The sequence below is a fragment of the Myxine glutinosa genome, chromosome 3 (genome assembly GCF_964187855.1).
Source record: "Myxine glutinosa chromosome 3, kmMyxGlut1.1, whole genome shotgun sequence".
NCBI lineage: Eukaryota > Metazoa > Chordata > Myxini > Myxiniformes > Myxinidae > Myxine > Myxine glutinosa.
The window spans coordinates 36,854,831-36,869,528 of NC_136263.1; the positions used below are offsets into that span (position 1 = coordinate 36,854,831).

Genomic DNA, 14,698 nt, shown 5'->3' on the forward strand with positions numbered 1-14,698 from the left:
AGCTGTACAACAACCACAATACCACCGTTTAGAGGCCATTTTATGGTTAGGTGTAGTGTGGTGGTGTAGAACATGTAATGTGGTGTAGAACAACCACAATGATGACAGCAATTCATAAGCCACCTCGATTTACCAGTACCAGCTTACTGCGACTCTTCAATGATGACGACCTCGATTTACGAACACTCTGCTCACGTTTTTTCAATTGTACTAAAATACAGAATTTAATGTCCGTCTGACTGGGACTGGACATTACATGGAGAAAACTACCAATCATACCTTCGGTCGTTGGTAATCGAACCTCAACCAAACTTGACACGAGGACTAAAGGTTTAGATTACATTTTGTTTTAGGTCTGGATCCAGATCCGGCCTATCGGTGGGATACAAAACGTAAACTCTTCAGCGTGGTAGAGTTGAGTGCCCTACCAAGTGTTGTTCTAGTTACCTTCTCCAGAGGGAAAGGGTATTGCATTTGTAGTCTAGTAGGAAGACTAGGTCCCCCTGCACCCCCCGGAGATATACTTCTAATCAGTGTTTCTAGATTGGAAAAAATGTGTAGAAAATGACTAGCTATGGCCCCAAGCTGAAAAAATGTCCCACATACCATTTTTATGCAAATTACTGCTGCCATTATCAAAAAAACGATTTTTGACATATCTCAGCCAATATTGCAGATAATTGAAAAATGAAGGTGTCTAGACCCATGTTTTGAAGGGCATAGATCATGATAGAACTATTCATAACATGATTACATGTGTCTATGGTATACTAGTATGCATATTAATGCTGTAATTACAAAATAATCAGTTTTACAAATGATAAGGATACGTTAATACTGCAGATAACTTAACATGGTACATAAGGGGTCTAAACCCAGGTATTTTCAAGGTTAAATGTCAACAAGATGCTCCTGAGTCTTGCATAGGGGCGGGACATTGGCAGTAACATTGGTACCACTCAACTTTTCTTCCCACCATTGACTTTGTATTGCGAGAGATTTTCACTTGCTTATTTAAAGGTTTCTCACCCAGCCCACGTAAAATCTACCAACTCCTGCTGTTAACTCCCAAACATATTTTTTTATGTTATCCAATCACAGTGCAGAAATGACAGACTAGAGATCCAAATTAGTGCTGCTATAGCTGCCATTTTACATTTCCATCCATGTAACATGCGCGCTCGCGCGCTCGTATCAATTGGTAATGTCGCGCGCTCGTATCAATTGGTAACGTTGATGTTATTGAATACCTCAGTTGAAAGTTCAGTCTTCCATTCCATCTGTGTGTTGTTCTTGGTATTCATCCTCCAATCTAGCCAGGTAAGATGCTAACTATAATGTTACTCACACTCTTGACTTCAGTTTCTGCATGAAATCATAAACAGGCAGAATAACAGCTGAGCCAGCTAGCACCATGTTAGCTAACGTTAAAGCTAGCCTCATCTATGTACAGTATGTTCCTAATGTCGGTGTAACTTAAACTTTTGTTAATGCCAAACATGAGACATATCTGTTGACTTCTGTATATGAATTGAACCAGAAAGAGGCACGACAGCTGAGCTAGCTACAGTAACTTAGCACAATGTTTCATTGGCCTAGATAGCTAACGTTAGTGTGGAAGAATTTAGATGTTTTAGCTATTAGCACTTTTGATGCCACTAAACATGGTTTAGTCAGCTAAAAAGTACCCTAGTGTAGAACATGACTCAGAACCTCTGTTACCTCACTGAAAACTCAGAGCCTCCTTTCACAGGCACTTTTAACATCATTCGTGATTTCTTATTTGTCATTTAACAGTGATGGTAGACATCGACAGCAAGCATGCCCAAAAGAAAACGGAGTGTAGAACCTGCAGCCCAAAGCTCTCCTCCTACATGCATCCTTCATGTACCATCCATGTCTGATCATGGGGATTTCACGCCCCTCCGTAAAATTAAAGGATCTGCTTCAGAAAAACTGCAACTGCTTCAAAAGATCCGGGATAGACGTCTCAACCAACCGCATGACTCCCCATGTCGTATGCAATCAGTATGTGATCAGATCCCGGCAACTCTTCCTGATGACCTAGAAAGAGTAGGATATCACAGCAAGTGTTATAAGCACTTTGTCCGCCACTTTCATCGTCTGGGAGATGATACAGAACCAGGGCCATCAACCTCATCATGGCATCACTCTCCTCGTAAACCAGGAGGTTCTGCTGAACCCATCTTCCCGCCAGAGTGTATATTTTGTGAGAAAGTTGAGACCAAAGATGCTCATCGCAATACTGAGAGGCCTACAACCTTCCCATCCTTTAAAAACAAAGAAAATGCATGGGAGCAAATCGAAACACGGGCTGAGAAAATGGGTCTCTATCGACTCCATCGAAAGGTGAAAAACAAAGACCTCTTTGCATGTGAGGCCAAACACCATCCGTCATGTTTTAAAGCTTTCCGCACAGCATTCTACAACTATGAGCGTGCGATTCACAGAGCCGAAGCACCAAAGGAGCAGGCTTGCATGTCAGCCGCCCATGAAAAGGCATTCAACTCAGTACTGGAACACATTCAAACCCAGGTCATCCAGCAGAATAAAGTTCTACAGCTTTCTTCCTTGCGCTTGCTCTATGTCGAGGAACTGAAACTGAATGGATATGAGAACTCAAATTATCGGTCAGAGAAACTACTGAAACGCCTACAGAATGACCCAATCAAGGAGCATATCCACTTCACGAAGGTTGATCATGACAAATGTGATGTCATTTCTTTCTGGCTTGTGCACAGCTCAAACATAACAGTTTCCAATGCTCTCGCACGAGCATTCACACTCGGAAGCACAAACAAGAACCAAAATGTTGCCCTCCAACTTCGCCAGGGTATTCTACAGGCTTTCAGAGAGTGTAAAGACCAACCATGGCCACCAACAGCTGAAGACATGGAGCTCAATCCTGAAGACATCCTACCTCCAGACCTTGTCCGCTTTCTCAGCGTGCTAATGACTGGCAAGGAGGGCATCGAGACAGAAAAGGTGAAGCGTCTGGTCTTCTCCATTGGACAAGATCTGTGCCGTGCAGTGTCAGATGGAAAATGGAAGTTACCAAAGCACATTCTCCTCTGTGTGACTGTAAGGCACCTGTTCCGAAGCAAACAGCTCACCACAATACTACACAGGCTTGGACACTCTGAGAGCTACGATTTCGCCTTGGAGTTGGAAACTGCTCTCGCCAAGGTCCTGGATGAAGTCTCAACTTATCGTACACCACAAATTGTGACAGGAGAGGGCAACCTTGTATTCCACTGTGAGTGGGACAACTTGAATAAAACCACTACCAGTGTGCACGGCAGCAACATTGTAAACAGTGCTGGAGGAATCATGGTGCAGGAGGTCAAGCCCGGGTTCGAGAGCAGCAAGGACCGAATGCTACCTACCATCAATAGGTCACAACAGCGTAGCCTGAAGGTCGACACACCAAAAACTCTCCCACCCTTGCACTTTACTCGCGTTGGCCCGAAGTTCCCTGAAGGCTCATCATTCACACCGCCAGCAGAGAATGACACAGTCTATGCCACTACGATGCAAGAGTACTACATCTGGCTCTTCATCAGATACATCGGAAGCTGTGGCCTGCAGCCTGTGCCTGGGCTAGGGGGTTTCACCTCTGCAACTGGTTCTCCCCCACCCAGCAAATCAACAGTCGACTACTGCACGCCTATCCACCAACCGATCACAGACAACGCAGTTGTTCGTGAGCTACTGAAGCGTTCCGAGGCAGCAACTGCTGAGGTGGGTCAGAGATGGGTCCTGAATACATTTGATCTGGGTGTCTGCATGAAAGCCCTTCCCATCATCTGGCGCTGGCCAAATGAATTTGCTAGTCATGTAGTAACGATTGGACCCTTCCACACATCCATGAACTACATCGGGATGCTCACTGGACACAAGATGCGTGGTTCTGGATATGCAGAGATTCTCTTTGAGGCACAACTAGTAACAAGTGGATCTCTCAAAGGTGTTCTCAGTGGAAAGGCCTACGCAAAGTCCCTCTTTTGCCTCAAAACAGTGTGTGAGGCAATGGAGAGGCTGTTGATGGAGAGATTCACTGAGGAGGAGAACATCATGATCTCTGACCCTGCTGTGCTTCTCAGAATGACCCAGTCTTGCAACCGAGAGCACCTCGATGAAGCCCTCACCTTCCCCCAACATGTGGTGAGATATGCTTGCAGGTGCTTGATCAGATGGTGGCCAAGCAGCACTTTCTGTTCTCCACTGACAGTTACCATCCTGAGTCAATCAAAGCGCAGGAAAGGCTGAGGCGGGGCAGCTCAGAGAAGATCATTCTGGCTGGACCAGCAACCAGGAAGCCATATGACTTCAAAATGTTCCTTGCAAATGACGACAACAAAAAGCAGATGTGCCAGCTTCTTCTGAAAGTGTGGAGTGGACAAGAGGCAGCTACCAGGCTGGAGAGAACAGAGATGGCTGTGCTGATCGTGGAGGGGAAGGCCCACCAACTTGCCTCAACGAATGGCAAGGTAAAATTGAAAGCCCTTCGTGAATGGCGATTCAATTTGTAATTTTTCCTGAAAAAAAGGTGATTACCTGTGATGTTTGTCTAGATCTGAAACTGGCAGTGACTGGTGATTGAAATGCGGTGCCTTTTTGTGTTTCAGGTCGAGGTACGTGAACTCCCCACGATCTACAGCAACCAGGAAGAGACTGATACCAGGGTGGTTCTGTACTTCCATCATGCTGCTACCATCGGATACAAGAACGCTGTAGTCAGAACACCGGACACAGACATCCTCCTGATCCTGCTCCACCATGCCCACAACATCAAGCTGACGGTGTACCTGGATACAGGGTCAGGGAAGCATCGCCAACTTGTCAACGTCTCTGAGCTGGCAGAATCCCTGGGAGAGGACTACTGTGCCACTCTCCTGGGGTACTATGTGTTCAGCGGAGAAGACTGCACCAGTGCCTTCAAAGGGAAGGGAAAAGTCGGGCCCTTGAAAAAGCTGGAGAAGAATCCCAGGTTTCACAGGGCATTCGGTGAACTGGGTGACAACTGGGATGCCAACCCTGAGGTGGAGAGGCAGTTAGAAAAATTCACCTGTGTGATGTACGGCCAGAGTCGCGAGTCATCAGTGGACATTGTCCGTGCCAAGCTGCTACGAAAAATGGTGGGAGAGGACAAGACCCTCACATCCAAGTCCAAGGTTGATCTGGCTCGCCTTCCTCCATGCCAGTCTGCCCTGAAGCCGCACATCCAGCGTGTGAACCACCGCGTAGCATTGTACAAAAGAGCCGATCAACCTATCATCGAAAAGCCAAAACCTTATGAGGAGCAAGGATGGATAAGGACTGATGAAGGACTGTTGAAACCAATGTGGTCCAGTGGTCCCATCCTACCAACCTCACTGGTGGATCTTCTGAACACAGGAGAGCACGAAGAGGAGGAGGAAGAGGAAGGAGAAGAAGAGTTTGACTCTGACGATTTCGATGAAAATGATGATGACTGACTCAGTGTAGAATCACTAATGCTAATGATGTTTATCTAAAACAAGCAAGAGAAGAGTGGTCACATTGAGTGCTAGGACTATTTTGACAGTTGTAATATTTAGAAAAATAAAACTTTGTGTTAACGTCTGTGTAGACGGACCTTAATATGAGTCTATTATTTCGTAAAACTGTGATTATTTTGTAAATAAAGCACTAATTAGCATACTAGTATACCATAGACACATGTAATCATGTTATGAATAGTTCTATCATGATCTATGCCCTTCAAAACATGGGTCTAGACACCTTCATTTTTCAATTATCTGCAATATTGGCTGAGATATGTCAAAAATCGTTTTTTTGATAATGGCAGCAGTAATTTGCATAAAAATGGTATGTGGGACATTTTTTCAGCTTGGGGCCATAGCTAGTCATTTTCTACACATTTTTTCCAATCTAGAAACACTGATTAGAAGTATATCTCCGGGGGGTGCAGGGGGACCTAGTCTTCCTACTAGACTATTGAGTCCGTTTATTACTTGGCAAAAATGTAAAAAATTTCAAGTATGTTGATCACTCCGGTTTGTGTTTGTCTGTCCGCTCACTTATACTTGCCTACAGGTCACAATTTTAAACCGATCTTCACAAAACTTCACCAAACGGTGGTGTTCGTGGTCCAACAAAATCTTATATATTTTTGAGGTCAAAAGGTCAACATAGGCCAAAGGTCGAGCACTTTTTTGTATTTCTAAAATCCTCAATTTTCATCCGATTGACTTGAAATCTGAATAGGATTTGCATATCAGCTTAGTGAAATCAACCACCGACTATTTTTGAGGTCAACTTAGGCCAAAAGGTCAACATAGGCCAAATTTCCAAAATTTTCAATTTTCATCCAATTAACTTGAACTTTGAAGACGATTTGTATATCAGGTCACTGAATTGAACCACTAATTATTTTTGAGGTCAAAAGGATGCTCCTACTGAGTGCCATTCTACTTTGTTCTATTTTGCAAAGTGTCGCTCTATGAGTGATTTTTCATTTGTCTGTCTGTCTGTCTGCACAGAATAAATATGATTTTCTCTGCAACTGTCGGTCCGATTGACAGGAAATTTTCACCATAGGCGCACCTCCTCCTGGAGATTTTAAAATGATAATTATGACGTCATAGGTCACCATCTTGCAAAAACAGAAAAACTTTGCAACTCTATCTCCGAAAGCACTGCATAGAAAAAATTGAGACATGGCTCATTGTAAAGAACTCTCCATGTGGAATAACATGTAGAATAGGGCCTTTCAGGGCCTTTTACTCACTCGCCGCAGGCAGGTTGGTGGTCTTTCTGTCTTCTACCAACTCCTCTCCGGCCTAGCTCCCCCAGCTCCGTCTGTGCTCTGTCCCCCAAATATTCCTACAGGTCGCACAAGATCTGTTTGCAACCCTCTTATGGTTAAACTGCCAAAATCAAGACTCTCTATTCACCTTCACTCTTTCATTCCTCTTTTCTCCTGCCTCTGGAACAAACTCCCTCACTCTATTCAATCCCACTCCTCCCTCCAGGTCTTTAAAACAGCTGTTCACCACCATCTCTTGTTTTCCCCCATCAAAAACCTTGATCTTTTCTACCCCTGTTAATTCACCCCAGATCCACTTTTTGAAATTCCGACTTCTTTCCTGGAAGTCCTAGCGGTGTCCATGTGTCTTATACCTCTCCCACCCCCCACACCCCCTTCCCGTGCCTCCTCCTCCCCCCAAGCCCTCTCCCTCCCACAGATCTCTCGATGTCCCTGCTCTCAGATGTTGTACTTGTGTGCTTCCCTCTCTCTCCCCATCCTGTCTCCCGCTCCCTTTATCTTATGTTTTATGTGTCAGTTTTTTTTTTTGTCATTAATGTTGGCTCTTACAGGAGCCTCGATCTTGCATGCAAAAAAACAAACAAACAAACAAACAAAAAAAACATGTTAATGATGATGTCATAGGTTCCTCCATTATTATGTCATAATTCGACAAGTACAAAACTTTATCTGATCAAGATGAAATTTCTTGAGCGTCATCTAGGAATAAATTGGTGGAGAAAAAAAGAAGATAATTCCATTGGTCACGTGGTTTGGCCGCCATATTTGTTTTAACACAAAAGCCTTAAAAACCACTAAAAACGTGTCCTGGCAAGGGTCTGCAATCTCTGATTTCCTCTTTCTTGTTTTGACTTGTAATACCCACCTCTCTTTGGGAGCAGCACTATGCAATACACATTTACAAAGAGAGAATTGGAGATCTTCCTCCCCTCCCCACCCTGAACCCCCTGGACTATTTTTTTTTTTACCTTTAAAGCCTGCCTGTGCACACCCCAAGTACAACCAGAAGTCTTAAACTCATTCCGTTTAGCGATTGTAAATGCATACTTGTCAAACAAACGAACACTTGGCAAATGATATATGTATTGTATATTTTTCCAGGCTTGCTGAAACGGGGTCCTGGTCTACCGGTTATCAGCTGCCCGTCATTTGGAAAGATCGAAATTGAAGATCATGAAGGTAAAACAATTGTGATAACTTGCACCTGTTACCTTTTGGCCGTGACATACTTGGTAACCCTTTAAATATTTATAGAAAGTATTCTGAGCTATTTGTGCTGTAGTTAGTTTTTGCATTTTCGGTGAACATTGGACCCGTAATCTTAGCTGATTGACCTTTGTCTTTATAACATGCACTTGTTATTGCTGTTTGAAATCCAGATGTTGAGAACGTTTTTTTTGTTTGTTTCCTTTTTGCCTCCAACGCCAAAGGTGGATGGAGGTCATGTTTTTACCCCCTCTTTGCCTGTCTGTTTGTCTATGTGTCTGTGAGCAGAATATCTAAAAAAAATTGTGGATGGATTCGGATGAAACTTGGTGGACAGGTTGGGTGTGTGTGACAAGGACGAATAAATTTGATTTTGCTGAAGATCCGAATACGAGAATTTTTCAATTTTCCAAGTGATTCTTCACCATTGTGTGCTAGGGCCGAAAACAATATATAGCACGATATTTCATATAGTATTGGACGACTTGTGACTAAACTTGGTGGATGAGTTGGTTTGGTGACGAGAACAAGCCGATTAGATTTTAGTTCAGGTTCGAATCCAGATGTGGCCTATCAGTGGGATACAAAGCCTAAACTGTTCGGCCTGGCAGAGGTTTGTGCTCCACTGAGTGCCATTCTAGTTTTTTGTGTTTCCGCACCCGAAGGCCGGAGGCACGATGTTTTTGGTTTGGGTGTAAGACTGTCCATCCGTTCATCTGTCCTTTATTGGGTTTTTATTTTGTTAGAAGGTAAATTGTGAACCACTGAAGGAAACTCGACGAAATTTGGCATAAGTAATGAACCGTAATACACAGATTAACTGATTATGTTTGGGGTTCAATGGGTCAAAGGTCATCTGCCGTTTGAAAATCCTTTTCACACCATAACTCGAGTTAGAAAGAACTGATGATGTCTCTCTTTTACTTATCTCTTTTTTTCTCTCACATGCCGTCTCTAATTTTACCTTTAATTATTCATGTCACCTTCAATCGAGGTCAAAGGTAACAGCGTGTTGATATTGTCAAGTCCGCGGCCGATGAAGACCACTTTGGACGGATATCCGGTCGGTCTTTACTCCGAGGCGATCAAGCCGAAAATTGGCGGTACTTTTTGGCGCGCATGGGACAAAAGGCAACAGGGTGCTTACCTGCATGGAGCTCATGGGGCTTTTACTCGAACCCACAAGCACAGAAACGAGACAAGGAAAATCAACAATACAACAAATGAAATGCAACAATTAATGGTTTAATAAAAATAAATGCAATACGAAAATGGTGAAATGAAAGGTGAGGTAAATCTACTATCCCAATTGAGATACCTCCACACACAGACAAGAGAATGATTAAAGACAATAAAAGAAAATCCCCCCTTTCTGCCGGCACTCAGCTCTGGTCTCGATGAGCACTTTGGTGGGGTCGGTCGACGAGAGGACCGCGCGTCAAACAATGGCGCCGGTCAATCGCACCAGTACACCGAGCCGTGCAGCAGGCAGCCAAACATCTCCCACTCGATCCCGGGCCAGCCAGCACAATACGGTCCCCAGCTCCCCCAAAGAGCACTGAGTCGAACAACACCCCCTCCCTCAATGTGGCAAAAGCTCCACAACGCTCCAAAATGTTTTCTTTACAAAAAGTGCACACAAGTCAACCTCAGCCAAGAGCCCGAGACAAAAGCGTCCGCCCGCCACCAAGCCAGCATATGAGAGAGAGACTCTCTCTCTCTCTCTCTCTCTCTCTCTGAGTCTTCTTCCTCCGTTCTCGAAGTCTCTCAATGACGTCACCCTGACCAATCACGCACTTTTGGGGCGGGGCCTCACGGACCTCTTGACCGCCCACCGATTCTGCACCTCTACTGGGCGGGGCTTAGTTGCCGAATACGATTCATTCGAGGCAGGGTTTATTGTCTATCATATATTCATGTGGGGGAGGGGGGGTTATCCCCCCGCCCTCCCCCTCCCCCCTGTGAAGAACACATAAACAACCTTAAGCTCATAGTTTTTCTACTTACATGGGCTTCCTACTCACACACGGTCCATGCTAATACTACACATGTATATATCTCCACTATGGTATGCCATCACCTACCCCCACAAACGTAACAATATCTAACACGAGCAGAGCATATCCATTAACTCTTCACGTCAAATTGTATTGTCTAGTTTAATTATTTTTTTTTAATCAATATATTTGGCGAGGCTTATGGAAGAGCATAACGACAAGCATGCAACGGATCATTAGAAAAATGTGGCAAAGGGAAAAATAGTTGGACAACAACAAACGGATGTACTATTAGATTGGGAACAGGGCCTCTGCAGATTGGTAACCCTTTATGTGTCTAAAACATTCAGAGCTAGTTGTGCTGCACTTTTCTGCACTTGTGATATACTGTATTTATTTTTTAGCCTTTATCATTATTTTATTTGTGTTTAAAAAAAATTATGACGAGGTGGCAGTGAACGGCTCCACAGTTGAAAAAGGCATATATGAGAGATTTGAGGTGAGGATTGAGTTTAGACTTTGGGAGGGCAAAAAAAAAAAAAAAAAAAAAACACCGTTAGAGGCCATTTTTCCCCGCAGAGCAGGGGTAGGCCTTTTTTGGGCACCATGGCCCCTTTTTGAAGCAATGTTTTATGGCCGGATGCCCTTCCTGCCGCCAACCCTGTTAGTCGACTCTTGCGACACACAGGGAATTACCAGTGAACTGGTACTCAATTTGCCGACCTCGGAAGGATGACAGGCTGAGTCAACCCCCCTGGCGTTAATTCAGCGATCGACCGGGAGGGCAACAAGGATAGGATTTATGGTAGAATGCATCATACGTGTAGGGCAAGAGAAGCAGGACCAGAATAGAGCTGGTTAAAAAAACAAACACCTGCAAGGCCATCAATTCAATGGAAATGAAGAGCCATATATCCCAGGGCCTTAATGAGAACAACATGGGCAGTAGTAGTACACTCCAAGTTTCTTCCCCTCGACTGCCAAACTGTGGAACTCTTTACCTTCCCATGTATTTCCAAACACATACGACCTTCTCCTTTTCAAAAAGCAGATTTTTTTACTTCCTCAAAAACTCTTAGACTATTCTCTTTCTTTACTTTTCTATCAATGCAGCTCTTTTATTTAAGGCCTGGCCTCAATGAGGACTATATTATTGTCCGTGACTGGATCTTTCAACATGAAAAAGCTTCTTTATACCTTTATAAGCTGAGGACAGCAGTTGTTTTCCTCTGCAGGTCTGCTTCTACAAAAGAGTGTCAGGTGGCTGGATTTCAGCTCTACTCCAGTGAGGAAGATAAGGACACAAGATGGTGGAGGTAAGCATCTCAATACACCCCTGGCCGATTCAATGATATATTTTGCTCCTTATTTGCAGCATATGTGAGTGATTAAATTTGGCATAATATTATTTTCAACAGGTACACCAGAAGGCACTGCAGTCTTTGAGGATGAAAAGCCAACCAAGAGGCACACGCCCGTCAGTGTGTCTTCCAAGAGACAAGGTTCTTCATTCCTCATGTTGTACGTTTGTCTGTTGCAAAGTATTTCATAATTTGGATTGGAGAGATGCTTACAGGGAAGGAATAAAGGAGACACAAGGGTGGGGTTCTTGTTGTACGTTTCAGCTCTCTTTTCCGACGATGAAAGCAAGGTGAACCTGTCCTTTCGTGATTGGCTCAGCAGTGTGACTGAAAGAATATACGAAATGATGCATTACCAGCTGAGTGGTAAGCTCTGATTTATTTTATTCTCTTTCTATACACCACTGATTGTCACCCAATACCCAGTATGATTGTTGTGACTTGTCCCCTCTAGGATCCTCAGAAAATTTGCTCACAAATCCTCCCCCGGATGTTTTTTTCTGATAGAGTGTACTATCACTTCAACTGACTTTGCCTCGCTTATTGGTGTTCAAAGATATGAAGAGCAAAAACTCTTCATTCTTTCCTTTAGATATGATAGCATTTCAAATCCCAACAGATATCCAGTGCCTATATAAAGTCTACATCACCTTTCAAAATTTTCACCTTGTGTTGCCTTGTAGCCTGGAATTAAATTGCATTAAATCGGACTTTTTCCACCTTTATTTACACATCGTAACCCACAACTTACAAGTGGAAAAAAAAATTCTACAAATTTCAGGAAATTAATTAAAAATACAAAACCAGAATATCTTTGTTGGATTGAACATAAAAATCTTGGTCTTGGTTCTTGATCTAGATCTTGGTTCGGGACTGAACATATAAAGTGGTATTGTTCAACAATGGTAAATCATGTATACAAATACCAACAAATAAAAGCTGACCTTCTGTACTCTCGCCTCATATTCATATTTTGATCTCAAATCCAAATTTCTTGTGTATATGGCAATAATAACAAATTTGATTTAATTGTTCCAATACTTATGGAGGCACTGTATATGCAAGGTATGGGGCTGCCACACGTATGTGACTTGTGCGTGAAATAGGCAAATCTCTTTCCAGTAGTCCTCTTGTCGTGTATATATATATATATGTATATATATATATATATATATACTAGTGGGGTCACCCATGGGAATCCCAGGGGCATGGACGTGTGTGACATTTGGACATCTTGATTTAGATGCTGCACATTAAATTTTACAAAATGGTTACTGGCAATTCATCAGATCCAGAAATGGTGTAATGAACACAATTTATTTATTTCACATAATATGTGACCCCTCACTCCTCTCTACCTGACACTCTCCTCTCTCCACCCTCACACCTCTCCAATCACACTCCTCCTCACACTCCTCTCCAATACCTCCTCACACTCCTCTCCAATACCTCACACTCCTCTCCAATTCCTCACACTCCCCTCCAATCGCTCCTCACTCTCCCCTCCAATCGCTCCTCACTCTCCCCTTCAATCACTCCTCACTCTCCTCTCCAATCGCTCCTCACTCTCCGCTCCAATCGCTCCTCACTCTCCGCTCCAATCGGTCCTCACTCTCCGCTCCAATCGGTCCTCACTCTCCAACTCCTTGCTCCTCACTCTCCAAATCCTCACTCCTCTCCAATTGTTTGCTCCTCTCCAACCCCTAGCTCCTCACTCCCCAACCCCTAGCTCCTCGCTCTCCAACCCCTCGCTCCTCGCTCTCCAAACCCTCGCTCCTCGCTCTCCAAACGCTCGCTCCTCACTCTTCAACTCCTCGCTCCTCACTCTTCAACCCCTCGCTCCTCACTCTCCAACCCCTAGCTCCTTGCTTTCCAGCTCCTCGCTCTCCAACCCCTAGCTCCTCGCTCTCCAACCCCTAGCTCCTCACTCTCCAACCCCTAGCTCCTCGCTCTCCAACCCCTCGCTCCTTGCTCTCCAACCCCTCGCTCCTCGCTCTCCAACCCCTCGCCCCTCACTCTCCAACCCCTCGCCCCTCACTCTCCAACCCCTTGCCCCTCACTCTCCAACCCCTCGCTCCTCACTCTCCAACTCCTCGCCCCTCACTCCCCAACCCCTCGCTCCTCTCCAATTTCTTGCTCCTCTCCAACCCCTAGCTCCTCGCTCTCCAACCCCTAGCTCCTCACTCTCCAACCCCTAGCTCCTCACTCTCCAACTCCTCGCTCTCCAACCCCTCGCTCCTCACTCTCCAACCCCTCACTCCTCTCCATTTTCTCGCTCCTCACTCTCAACCCCTAGCTCCTCACTCTCCAACTCCTCGCTCTCCAAACCCTCGCTCTCCAACCCCTCGCTCTCCAACCCCTCGCTCCTCACTCTCCAATACCTCACACTCCTCTCCAATTCCTCACACTCCCCTCCAATCGCGCCTCACTCTCCCCTCCAATCGCTCCTCACTCTCCCCTCCAATCGCTCCTCACTCTCCGCTCCAATCGGCCCTCACTCTCCAACTCCTTGCTCCTCACTCTCCAACCCCTCGCTCCTCTCCAATTGTTTGCTCCTCTCCAACCCCTAGCTCCTCACTCCCCAACCCCTAGCTCCTCGCTCTCCAACCCCTCGCTCCTTGCTCTCCAACCCCTAGCTCCTCGCTCTTCAACCCCTCGCTCCTCACTCTCCAACCCCTAGCTCCTCGCTTTCCAGCTCCTCGCTCTCCAACCCCTAGCTCCTCACTCTCCAACCCCTAGCTCCTCGCTCTCCAACCCCTAGCTCCTCGCTCTCCAACCCCTCGCCCTCACTCTCCAACCCCTCGCCCCTCTCTCCAACCCCTAGCTCCTCGCTCTCCAACCCCGAGCTCCTCGCTCTCCAACCCCTCACCCCTCACTCTCCAACCCCTCGCCCTCACTCTCCAACCCCTCGCCCCTCACTCTCCAACCCCTCACCCTCACTCTCCAACCCCTCGCTCCTCACTCTCCAACTCCTCGCTCCTCACTCTCCAACCCCTCGCTCCTCACTCCCCAACCCCTCGCGTCTCTCCAATTTCTCGCTCCTCACTCTCCAACCCCTAGCTCCTCACTCTCCAACTCCTCATTCTCCAACTCCTCGCTCTCCAACCCCTTGCTCCTCACTCTCCAACCTCACTCCTCTCCAATTTCTCGCTCCTCTCCAACCCCTAGCTCCTCACTCTCAACCCCTAGCTCCTCACTCTCCAACCCCTAGCTCCTCGCTCTCCAACCCCTCGCTCTCCAACCCCTCGCTCTCCAACCCCTCGCTCTCCAACCCCTCGCTCTCCAACCCCTCGCTCTCCAGC

At 45.6% G+C, this 14,698-nt stretch overlaps 2 protein-coding genes across 5 annotated transcripts in view; both read left to right on the forward strand.

The window, feature by feature from the left end:
* Positions 1-14,698, forward strand: part of C3H2orf42 (chromosome 3 C2orf42 homolog) — a 357,660-nt gene that overhangs the window by 2,632 nt on the left and 340,330 nt on the right. For 3 of the 4 annotated variants that reach the window (XM_078773889.1, XM_078773888.1, XM_068111063.2), the window contains exons 4-7: positions 7,934-8,011; positions 11,271-11,351; positions 11,454-11,556; positions 11,635-11,762. In XM_078773889.1, the coding sequence (XP_078630015.1) occupies positions 7,934-8,011; positions 11,271-11,351; positions 11,454-11,556; positions 11,635-11,762 (390 nt within the window). The remainder of the gene's footprint in view (positions 1-7,933; positions 8,012-11,270; positions 11,352-11,453; positions 11,557-11,634; positions 11,763-14,698) is intronic. The other variant, XM_068111064.2, reaches the window with a different exon arrangement.
* On the forward strand, positions 4,202-5,643 carry LOC144891289 (uncharacterized). Its single transcript, XM_078773894.1, has 2 exons — positions 4,202-4,511; positions 4,650-5,643. Exons 1-2 carry the CDS (start codon positions 4,215-4,217, stop codon positions 5,496-5,498), a joined length of 1,146 nt encoding a protein of 381 aa, XP_078630020.1. The 5' UTR covers positions 4,202-4,214; the 3' UTR covers positions 5,499-5,643.